This window comes from Syngnathoides biaculeatus, chromosome 2, assembly GCF_019802595.1.
Source record: "Syngnathoides biaculeatus isolate LvHL_M chromosome 2, ASM1980259v1, whole genome shotgun sequence".
Lineage (NCBI taxonomy): Eukaryota > Metazoa > Chordata > Actinopteri > Syngnathiformes > Syngnathidae > Syngnathoides > Syngnathoides biaculeatus.
In genome coordinates, this window is record NC_084641.1 from 22171547 (window position 1) to 22183599 (window position 12053).

General features: G+C 44.5%; 1 protein-coding gene across 1 annotated transcript; it reads right to left on the bottom strand.

Annotated features, from left to right (window-relative positions):
- Positions 1 to 1058: 1058 nt before the first annotated feature.
- On the bottom strand, positions 1059 to 12053 carry mthfr (methylenetetrahydrofolate reductase (NAD(P)H)). The gene is made up of 12 exons (XM_061841033.1): positions 11922 to 12053; positions 10167 to 10428; positions 8029 to 8267; positions 7798 to 7908; positions 7514 to 7707; positions 6024 to 6274; positions 4790 to 4924; positions 4496 to 4676; positions 3475 to 3657; positions 2223 to 2324; positions 2029 to 2148; positions 1059 to 1950 (listed from the first exon to the last, which is right to left on the bottom strand). The coding sequence occupies exons 2-12, from the start codon at positions 10412 to 10414 to the stop codon at positions 1732 to 1734; spliced, it is 1983 nt and encodes a 660-aa protein (XP_061697017.1). The 5' UTR covers positions 10415 to 10428; positions 11922 to 12053; the 3' UTR covers positions 1059 to 1731.

Genomic DNA, 12053 nt, shown 5'->3' on the forward strand with positions numbered 1-12053 from the left:
GATACTAGCTGCTCGGTCCCTGTACGACCGCTGTCAGAGTTTGGTCCGCATTGCCGGCAATAAGTCGGACTCGTTTCTGGTGAGAGTTGGACTCCGCCAAGGCTGCCCTTTGTCACCGATTTTGTTCATAATTTTTATGGACAGAATTTCTAGGCGCAGCCGAGGCGTAGAGGGTGTCCGGTTTGGTGGCCTCAGCATCGCATCTCTACTCTTTGCAGATGATGTGGTTCTGTTGGCTTCATCAAGCCGTGATCTCCAGCTCTCACTGGAGCAATTTGCAGCCGAGCGTGAAGCGTCTGGGATGGGAATCAGCACCTCCAAATCCGAGACTATGGTCCTCGGTCGGAAAAGGGTGGCGTCCACTCTCCAGGTCGGGTATGAGATCCTTCCCAAAGTGGAGGAGTTTAAGTATCTTGGGGTCTTGTTCACAAATGAGGGAAGAATGGAGCGGGAGATCGACAGACGGATCGGTGCAGTGTCTGCAGTGATGCGGACTTTGTATTGGTCCGTTGTGGTAAAAAGGGAGCTAAGCCGAAAGGCGATGATCTCCATTTACCAGTCGATCTCCGTTCGTACCCTCACCTATGGGCATGAGCTGTGGGTCATGACCGGAAGAACAAGATCCCAGATACAAGCGCCTGAAATGAGTTTCCTCTGCAGGGTGTCCGGGCTCTCGCTTCGAGATAGGGTGAGAAGCTCGGTCATCCGGGAAGGGCTCTGTGTATAGCCCCTGCTCCTCCGCATTGAGAGGAACCAGATGAGGTGGCTGGGGCATCTAATTCGGATGCCTCCTGGACACCTCCCTGGTGAGGTGTTCAGGGCATGTCCCACTGGAAAGAGACCCCGGGGAAAGACCCAGGACACGCTGGAGAGACTATGTCTTTCGCCTGGCTTGGGAACGTCTCGGGATCCCTCCGGAAGAGCTGGAAGAAGTGGCTGGGAAAGGGAAGTCTGGGTACCCCTGCTGAAGCTACTTCCCCCACGACCCGACCCGAAAAAGCAGTAGATAATTGATGGATGGATGGATGGATAGGAGACTAGGCAAGAAAATACTTTGAAAAGTTTTCTAACTTTAATGCTCCCGTGCTGTGGGGTTTTACACAAAATGGGACATTTTAGTAAAATTGCTATTAAAAAAATACATTTACAGTTATTGAAAATATGCAAATGAAAAAAAAATCCGGAAAAACAACTAAAAACAAACAGACAACATTTACATAGCAAGACATGATGCCTAATTCATATTTTTTTTTGCCGTTGTAAAACTAATATGGGTATACAGTACCTATAGGTCGCATGAGCGCGACTCACTTCATTCAGATACATATCTCATTTACAACCATATATAAAACAGGCCTGGGTCAGAAGTAACAAAAATCGAACTGTACTATTCACATTAACATAAAAACAAAATAATCTGCTACATGTCACATTGGAGTTGGAGGATTGACCTGGAGTGTGAACACAGTTATATTTGGAGTAACATATAGTATGGCTCACATCGATAAAATAAATGAAAAGAATTTCCTATGATGTTATAATCTTTCCATTTTCTCGTCTAACTGGCTAAAGTCCTAAAAGTACAAAAGCAAACAAATATCGACTGACTAAAAAATATTGCGTAGTAAACATTTTCTTTCTAATAGCAGCATTCCATAATAGCTTTAGTGGTGATTTTTTTTTTTTTTTTTTTATGTGTGTGTCCTTCTGTAAAAACCGGATTGCATCGGACTAAGATGATACTTCAAGGAGCGCCGACTGTGGCGTAGCATCCAGCTGTTGAAACATGTCGTCGATCACCTGCCACAGGCAGTTGTCCAATGGGAAGTCATTGTCCACCAGATTCACCAGGAAGTAGTTGTCGTGGATGTATTTGATGATCATCCGAGAAGGTGACTCATCTTCATACAGTTTGGCCCACTGCTCGATCCACAAGGCAAAGGCCTCGTCCTGAGGGAACGGCCGAGGACAGGCTTGTGATGGCGAACGCGACGACAGATCTCAAATACCCGACGCACGTGTTCTTACCTTCCAGAACATGAAGCTGACTGGGTCCACAATGGTGGGCTGAACGATCTCCCTGCCAGGGAATATGCCCCACGTCACAGCGTTAGGTTGCATGTCCGGAGCATTGGTGAGGTTATGGCCCTTTGTGCACAACATCGAAAGTTACGCGCTGACCGAGAACGTCAGGAAAAGCGTGACTTTCTGTTCAGACTTACGTGTACATTAACAATGTGGTAATTGACACGGGGTTCATACTTCTTCAGGACTTCGAGGAGAGCGGACACATTTTCGCTGGATGTGAAGAACTCCAGATAGGCCTGTTGGATAGAAATGATTGAAGCGACGCGCTGATACAGTGATACAGCGGACCTTTCCGACCTGTCAATCACTCGTACAATAACAGCCAATCAGATAGCCGCATTGTCTTAACCCCTGGCTTGACCCGCCCCTCTTGTTGTCACGTCCCAGAAATAATGCTGGTTGTCAGTAGTGTGCGCTTGGAAAAGTTAATGTTACGAAGAAAATGGTCAGGAAACGAGCAATTCTGATGAAAGATATCCTGCTAGGTTACAAGGGGCCCGGTTGATTCATTTTTCAAAACACAGTTGACGAAGTGTCTACGATGGATTAAGACTCGTGGAAGAGCGCACGTACAACTAAATGCGAACAATATCAACAAACACAAGGCTGTCTGTTCGAAGGTAAGTGAGGAAGAAGTATCTTCTCTGAGTTTGATTTAACTATTATCAGTGCTTTATACATTGCAGGAGAACTACTTTCACTTTGTTAGCGTATCACTGACCTGCTGAATGAAGTGTGTCATGTTTTATTACGAACAGTCGGATTAAATATACGTAAATGCGCCATGTCATGCGAGAGAAATGTTTATTTACCTATTTGTAGCGCATCGGACTTTTAAGACAGGGCACCGGGTTCCATTAAGAGCCAAGTCAAATAAATTCACCAACTCACTTATAAAGACTTCAATGATATTAGTCGTGATCTTTCCAAGTAAAAAGTACTCACCCTGATTTACATGCGCAGTACGATTCCACTATTTTATCTTGTTGGATTTCAATATGAAGTTTGTGAGGCGTCAAACTTTTTTGCATCGATCGCCAACGTTTCGCTGTAACTCTGACAATGCGTCCTTACGCTGTCCAAAATCTTAATTCCGTGTGCATGTCCTTGCGTGAAACAGTTGAAACCTCTCTGTAGAACGCTCTTGGACAAGTCTGACGCATTTAGCACAAAAACATACCCCTATATGATGTGGAATACGCAATAGAGAATCCAGTTCAAACCTGTTATGTTCAGTCAGCATTTTGGAAGATTGAGGGGAATTGCAACTGTAGCTAAGGGGGGCAGAACTGAAGATTCCCAGTCGGAAAGATCCATTGCCACATGCATGGAAGATTGCTTCATTTGAAGGTTTTGAGGACCGCGGCAAACGCAAAGTGGTCGTACTTTCTGAAAGACGTAGCCTCCGGGGGGACCCCATCCCACGATCGGGTCTGTGGAGGGCTTGCCGTTGATGTTAGGCTGGGAGTTGATGGTGAGCACCCCTCGTCTGTTCACTTTCTCCAGTTCGTCCTTCAGTAGGTTGGTTTCTTGGGCCAGAGGCTCATCGTTCCACGGCATGCACATCACCTGCCAAAGAGGAATACCGCTACATGATCCCCACACAGTACATGAGCGCCACAGGCCTTCTGGACCACGGTATGAACTGCTCCGTTCTTTAATCCGTCCCGCTGAGCATTTAAAGTACTTTCATCAAGAAGTCTACAATATTATTAACAGTTGTTGTATTAATTTCATTAAATTTTTCAAATTAATTTAACAACTAACTAATTCATTGATTTATTGTACATTCACCGTAACTTCCGGTCTATAAGCCACAACTTTTTTCACAGGCTTTCAACCCTGCCGTTTATGCGGTGATGCGGCTAATTTGTGCATTTTTTCTAACGGCCGCAAGGGTGCACTCGAGCGGAAAAGGTAAGAGTGAGACCAGTGAAATATATGTGCAGAGGAAGTGACTTTTACCGGTATGTTTTTTTGTGTTTTTTTTACCGGCCCTGTTAGAGCTGCGCTGGCGTTAGGGCTGTGCTAGTGTGTTGCTGCTGTGTGACTGCCGTGTCTCAGTGATTTTTACTGGTATGTTTTTCTTTAACTGGTGCGCTAGCGTGTCGCTGCTGTGTTACTGCCGCATCTCAGTGATTTGGGTATGTTTTTGTTTTTTCTAACCGGCCCTGTTCGTGCTGTGCTACCATGTTGGTACTGTGTAGCTGCCGCGGCTGTTTTTTTTTTTTTTTTTTAACCGGTATGCTTTTGTTTTTTTAACCTGCCCTGTTCCTATATTAAGCTAAGTTATTAAAACTTTGAAAATTCTTTCTGTGTATCATCTTTGTAAATATCTCGTGTTTCAATGTGGGTTTCAAAGTGGGCACTTGCGGCTTTAAGTGCAGATAGAGAGAGGCGCTGTTACCTTGTGTCCGTTGCGATTTGGCTGAGCCGTGATGTAGCAGGTAAAGACCTCAAAGACACTCGCCTCATTCTTCAGCTCGTCCCCCCACATCTGCAGCAGGGCATCTTTGGATGACTTGCTCTTCAAGTAGAACAAGTAGTAATCATTTAACTCACCAAAAGCTGGAGATGAGGAGTTACCCCTAGTAAGAGAACCGACAACAGCATGATCCACAATCGATCTGTCTAGGTCGGTTTTTACTTTTTACAGGACTCAAGTGAAAACGAATCACATTCCTGGCGCCCAGCATCTTACCATCTGCCATTTGGGAACTCATCCCAGTCCTGGGTCCTGTAGATGTAACTCTTGGGCCTGGATGCCCAGAAAATGGGGCGCACGTCCTCCACCTTTCGTTTGGGATGTGCGCTCACTGCCCAGGGAAGAGGCCGTCTGATAGACAAGACAAAATCCTTAATAATGATGCCGTCTCATCATCATCATCTTAACATGCCACCCTTGTGAGTGGATGGATTATCTTGCCAAACAAGAGGTCCCCACTAAAACGAAAATGGCAGGAAAAAAAAAAATTGTAGCATTTATGTAATGTAATGTCCGGCCTACAAGCGGCAAATTTTTTCCACACACTTTCAACCCTGTGGTTTATGCGGTGATGCAGCTAATTTGTGCATTTTTTTCTATCGGCCGTAAGGGGGCACTCGAGCGGAAATGGGAAGAATAAGACCGGTGGAATATATGTGCCGAGGAAGTGACTTTTACTGGCCCTGTTAGCGCTGTGCTAGCGTTAGCACATTGCTAGCCTGTTGCTGCTGTGTTATTGGCGTGTCTCTGTGATATTTACTGGTAAGTTTTATTTTAACTGGCCCTGTTAGAAAGCGCTAGAGTTAGCGCTGGCTTTAACGCAACGGTAGCGTTAGCACTGGTGTTAGCGGGGCATATCTTGTGTTTCAATGCAGGTTTCAATGTGGGCACTTGCGGCTTTTACACAGCTGTGGCGTATGTATGTACCAAATGGTATTTCTTTACAAATGTACTTGGTGAGCCTTATAACCAGGTGTGCTCTTTAGGCCGGTGTGACGGTCTGAGCGCTCCCCCGTGCTGAAAAGTCTCCTTGTGATGAATGCAAATACGTTACTAATAGGGGAACTCTGGGTATGTAGCAGACGCTTACTGGGAAATGACCCGGTTTCATAGTTCCCCTTCTTCTACATAGAGGGAGCTAACATAGGTTATAACTAACCTAACCTTAAAACCAAAGTTGATTAAAAAAAAAGATATACAATTATATGTACGTTCGCTGTGTTCGTCTTTCTGATACGTCCATAGCGAACATGAATGCTCGGCGACAAGTTGTCGAATGGCACATGTTGAAGCATGGATGGGGATGTTTCAGAATGGCCGGATGTTTACAAAATATACACGCATGTGCATTACTTACAAGGAGACTTTGCTGCACTGGGAGCGCTTAGACCGTCACACCAGGAATTAGGGTATTTCTTCAGTATATTTGGCAACCAGAAAGAAGACTTACCTGGGGTCCTCTATCCACAGGCCGAGTTGCCGGAGGACTTCCATGGTGGCGACCTCCCGATTTAGAGTGTAGAAGTGCAGGCCGGGCACTTTGCCACTTTGCAGCAACACTTTGCACATCTCCACCGCCAGTTGGATTCCGTAGTTACGGATGGCCGCGTCATTGTCTTTGATGGGCTCGATGACTTTCATGATCTCCTCCGGCACCTCCAGTTTTGACAGATTGACAAGCTGCCGTAGAGATTGGTAGCCCTGCAGACACAATCAACACAATAAAAGATCATCTGATAATATGGTCAATACCAATGGACTTGCATCTTAAAGCAAGAACAGACCTTATCTTATCATGTTATTTAATACTGTTACATGTGCTTGCTTCAGCAATTAAACCGGATGGATGGTACCCCACCAAAATACAGTACAGCCTCGGTTCTCGAGCACAATCTGTTCTAGAAGACGGTTTGAGAAGTGATTTGTTCATGTGTTATTTACGTTTTTTTTTTTCAGGGGTTAGTTCGAATTCACAATAACAAAACGGATCGTGGGTGGGTCAGCTGGTCGGGCCATGCGCGTTCTGTTATTTCCGGGTTTTGTTGGGGGCGTTCGAGTAATGATTTTCGTTCAAAAACAGAAGTAAAAAAATCTTGTAATTTTCGTTCGAAAACCAATTTGTTCGTGAACGGGCTTTGTACTGTACACACACGCCTGTGTAGCGATCACTTCATTTCAGGTAGGAATTATTCTTAATCTCAAATTACCAAGAAGTATTTAGAATGCCAAATTGACTCATTTGAGAACAATTCGTATTTAAAAAAAGAAAATAAACTGTCGCAGAGAGGCTTACTTGAGGTTAATGTGTGGCCGCAATACGCTTCCGTGTACAGAGGAGCCAACTCCCTGTCCTCTTTTTTTTCCCAATTATAGTTAATGAATGCAAGTTTGTGTAAAAGCAGGGGTCATTTATTTCAATATTGATATTTGTCTTGAAAAAAATCCATCGCTATGTGGGATTTATTCCTGATTGAGAACAGATCTGGCAATGAAGTATTTGTATGCGTCCAGACTTTTATACGCTTTCAAACTTTTCCGTGTAAGTCTCGACGACTTACTCACCAGATCCACGTGTAAATTCAGTTGTCCAAGACAAACGGAAGGAATTAAAAGTCCAATTTCTTATCGGTGAAAACATCGACTTCGGCATTAATTTCTATGCCGAGTGTCTCTCATTTTTCCAAGTACCTTCGTTTATTATCACCTTCTAAATGTTTAACAGTATCAGACAAAACTCTAGTTGTCGTGCTACAAGACGTATTTTTGTTTCGTCTCAACGGAATTAACTTGCAACAATGCTTTGTTTGACCGGCAATATGGTGAGTCATGCGACTTCGTGACATAGGTGCACAAGCTCTATACACGCCTCTTGCATTCCCTTGCAATGTATAACAAGTGCGTCTGATACTAAGCAATCGATCTCGGTATTTTAGGTGTCACCTGAATGGGGAAGATCCCAGGAAGGATGGGACATGTGATCCCAACTGCCCGACAGTCGTCGAGAAATTTCAGATAGGTTTCCGCCCTAAAGAAGAGCTGCGTGATGACGAAGTTTGCTCCGGCGTCCACCTTCTCCTTCAGGTGTCGCACGTCTTCCTCGTAGCTCTCTGCCTCAGGGTGGCCAGTGGGATAACCTGTGGCAACCGCACGCGTGCGCACATTGCAATGGATGACCGAAGGAAATCACGATAAACGGTGCACTGTATGACTCTTTGTGGTCACACCTGCTACACATATATCAAAGTAGTCATCGAACTCTGATCGGATGTGTTTGACGAGGTCAATAGCGTAGTTGAAGCTTCCTTCCTCTTCCTCCCAATCTGCACCCAACGGGTCTGCGGATATGTCACAATAACGCGGGATATTATTAGAAGGCCTATTTAAAACCAAACGAAACAGAGCTCTGTGCTCAAACAGAAAGTGTTGCATCATCTCAAAACGGAGGATTCTGCTACCTCCTCTGAGAGCCATGATATTTTTCAGGCCCAGGTGCTTCGCTTTGGCCAGGTAGCCAGTGATGCGGTCTTTGGTCTGGTTGCAGCACGTTAGGTGGAGGATGCTCTCCAGGCCACAATAGTTGACTGCCGTGCTGGCAATCATCATGGACGAAGTTTCCTTGTCTGACCCCGGATCTCCAGCCGGATGCCATGTAATGTCGATGAAGAGTGGCCCTCCGGAGCCCATACGGTCAAATCTGAAGAACAACACATTTGGAACAGGGTTAGTAGAGGAGTTTGGACTTCTTCCAATGATTTTAAATATGGCTGTCCAGGACAGGTAGTTTTTTCTCAGCCTAAACACAGAACATAAGTTCCATTTATCCCAGCAGGTCCTCCAGACCCTGAAGCGGCAAAACAGCCTCAGGCCATCACACTACCGCCATCATATTTGACTCTTGGTATGATGTTCGTTTTTTTCTGAAATGTGGTGTTTCTTTTACACCTGATGAAACGTGGCACACATGTTCCAAAAAGTTAAACTTAACTTGAACTGCTCAGCACTGTTTTTCGTCTTGGAATTCTGCCATGCATGCCATTTTTGCCCATGAACGGTGAAGTCATGAACACTGACCTTAGCTGTGGCAAGTGAGGCCTGCAGTTATTTGGATGTTCTTGTGGGGTCTTTTGTGATCTCTTGGATGAATCATCACCGCACTCTTGTCGTCATTTTTGTCAGCTGGCCACTCCTGGGAAGTTTCACTGCTGTTCTGTTTTTGCCATTTCTGAATAACGGCTCTCACTGTGGTTCGCTGGACTCCCAAAGCTTTAGAAATGACTTTATAACCTTTTTCCACTCTGATAGATCTCAATTACTTTCTCTCATTTGTACCTGAATTTATTTAGCCATCAACACAATGTCTAGCTTTTGAGGATATTTTGGTCTACTTCCCTTTGTCAAGCATGTCCTATTTAAGTGATTTCTGGCAACATGTGCATCAGTGTCACACCTGGGTGTGGCTAGAGAAATTGAACTCCGTTATGACAAATCAGATGTGTTTTAACAGGGATGGGCAATCACATTCATGCAAGGCCATGTCGGTTTACATCTTTTTCCCCTCCATTAATAATGAACATTTTACACATGTTTAGAAATGGGAGTTCTGTTCTGAGGTCCCAGGTCAAACCCGGACCCGCCTGTGTGGAGTTTGTATGTTCTCCCCGTGCTTGCGTGGGTTTCCTCCAGGCACTCCGGATTCCTCCCACATCCCAAAAACATGCAACATTAATTGGACACTCTAAATTGCCCCTAGGTGTGATTGCAATTGGCTGGCAAGCAGTTCAGGGTGTGCCCCACCGCCCGCGCCCCTCGTGAGGATAAGGGGCTAAGAAAACGGATGGATGGAGTGAGGAATTGACCCCTCCATAGAAATTGCGTCATCCGCGTCGCTGACCAATCAGAGGCCAGAGATCTGCATAAATGTTGGCGTCTGCTAAACCGGACTAGTGAGTCCTAAAAGCCTTCGACGTGCACCGAGACACCAAGACTGAAGGAAGGATGTATGAGGACACTAAAGTAGTGATTGTCATACTCGCTCGGGACTTACGTAGGTTCGGCACTAATTCAAGAATAATTATTGAGGGGAGCGCGTGACGTTACACAAAGAAAACGAGAGAAACAACTCGCAAATCAAGCCTCGCGTTCTTCTTTTCTTTGATACAGCGGTTCACAAACGGCTATACAGCTATAGATTCTGCACACAAGTGTGATAGGTAACACGAAAATAGGAAACTGTCAATGACGAATTCGTCTTTGGGTTATAATATATTATGTGGCTTCTCGGTCTTCCTCTGACTCCGAAAAGATCTCGCGCTAATATGAATGGTTTCTCCGTCGATATGCATGGAAATACCGTTGAAATACCCCTCGCTGAAATACTTGAAGCCCTGCTGTCTGCTCTTCAACGATATTTCACTATTCGGTAAGAATGCGAATGAAAAAATCAGCTGGTAAATCGGACAATTTCGCTCTATTCTTTTCTTCCTGCTCCGCCATTTTTGCTAATTGTTTTTCTGAGGTTAGCAACAGTGGGGTGTTGTAACTTCAGGAGGCGTGGTTAAATGCCCTGTACGGAGGGGTCAATTGATTTACGTACCTGGAGATGAGATTGACGGCACCGGGCGCCGTCCGAGGGGGAAAGAATTCAAGAGAGAACCAGCGGTCCCCGGAGTCGATCCGCCGCCTCATCTTGTCCCGCAGCCTGTCCGAACGGTCTGCGTCCAGCACCGGCGTGGAACACCGGGAGCTCTCCTTGGAGCTCTCGCCGCCGCTGGTGCCTGCCCCGCTGGAGTCGCTCTTGCATGACTGCCAGCTGCCGTCCGTTCGCTGGACCTGGTTCACCATGACGGGAAATTGCGCTATTGAAAAATAAATGTCCAGCACAGTGTTGTTATGATACATAAATGATGCTTCAAGGTAACTGCACACAATGAATTTTCTTTCCAGCGCTTGTTTTTCGTGTGATTGTTTTAAGTGGTTTGAAGTTGCAAAGTAAAATATTTCGTTCCTGACTGAAGCAGGTTTCTCAGCTCTTCTTTGACGTCTTTACGTTACCAGAGTACGTATTTTTCTGATGACTTTTTACTTGTACTCTTTACATTTGACAGATGTATCTGTACATTCGACTCCTTGCTTTGTCAAAATAGGCGTGTTACCGTTTTCACTCTCTGCAGATGAAGACAACGTGAAAAAGACATAGAAAGCTGTCATGCGAATCATGGTTAAGAGCTTTATTAAATTCAAGCAACAGACTCAGAGAGGTGAGATATTCCCCATCCGTAGCTTTGCGTTTAATGTTGGCTCCTGAATGACAGTCTGGTGCCAGCCTAAGAATCACCCACCTGTGGCATTCAAAACATTGGTCTTATCTACAAAAAAAACACATTTGATGTATTCTTTAAAATTGACATCAATGGCTTAGAACAATCAAATTCTAGGTACGACCCTGCAAAAAAAAAAAACCTATAGAATATTTCTAAATAATTTCTAAAGTACTATAGAACTTCAGGACCCAAGTAAGAAATTCTATTGTCTGTAGAAATTCTATAGAAAATCACAGCTAAAGTTCTATAGAACAAGTTGTTCTGTACAAATTCTATAGATTTCTGTAGAAATTTTTTTTACCAGGGGAGCATGATTCAAGCTTATAAATAATTACTGTGTGTGCATTTTGGGACGGGTTGGTTTTGCACTGTGCGAAGTTATCAGGGTGTTTGACTGATATTAACTATTTCTACTTATGTAAACGAATTAAATCAGCAATTTGTTTTGTTTTTGCTCGTCAAGTATCTGTATTTCAATTTAAGTACTGTGTGGCGAGGACTTTTTCAGCCTTGATTGTTTCATATTTATACCCTAGGAGTGTTGTTTTTATATTTATGGTAATTATGACTTTACAGCACGTTTTCAACTTACGAAAAGGAACCTGGCCGTAAATAGTATTGGACAACTTGCCAACTATAACGAATGACTTTGCTTTGCAAGTTGTACTATGACGAAGATGTCTTTGAACCGAAAACGAGAGCCAAACTCCCAACTCCGCCCACTGATATTATCATGCAGCTTCTTTGTAACGGAGCGTGCCGATCATGTACAAAATACGAAATCCCAAATGGAGAGAACGCCGTTTTTGTAGCAATTGTTGGGCTGAGCACACACAAAAAAAGTGTGTACAGTATCAGAGTAGTCGTAACGGGAGACCTTGGGGTGTGCTAGCAGCTGTCTGCTGAGCACAGCTAGCAACAAGACCGTGGCTACTTTACTTCTCTTATGATAGTAATGAGCACTAAAACACGAGCGAAACAAGTAAGATTCTCATAACTCGAGTTCGGTCAAAGTAGTTGGTTCTTACCGTTTCCCGTCCCCCAGCTGCGCACCTCAGTGTTGCCGGTGTTCCAGGATTCCCACGAACATGGTGTGGGAGGGCAAAAAAAAAAAAAAAAAAAGGCTAAAGCGTGGAGGCTCCACCGATCTAAAAAAAAAA

Coding starts and splice junctions, on each gene's coding strand:
- mthfr (XM_061841033.1), bottom strand. CDS start 10,414: ATGGTGAACCAGGTCCAGCGAACGGACGGCAGCTGGCAGTCATGCAAG. Junction 6,275..7,513: donor CTGGGATCTTCCCCATTCAG/GTGACACCTAAA, acceptor TTGTGTCTGCAG/GGCTACCAATCTCTACGGCA. Junction 1,951..2,028: donor TCAGCTTCATGTTCTGGAAG/GTAAGAACACGT, acceptor CCGTTCCCTCAG/GACGAGGCCTTTGCCTTGTG.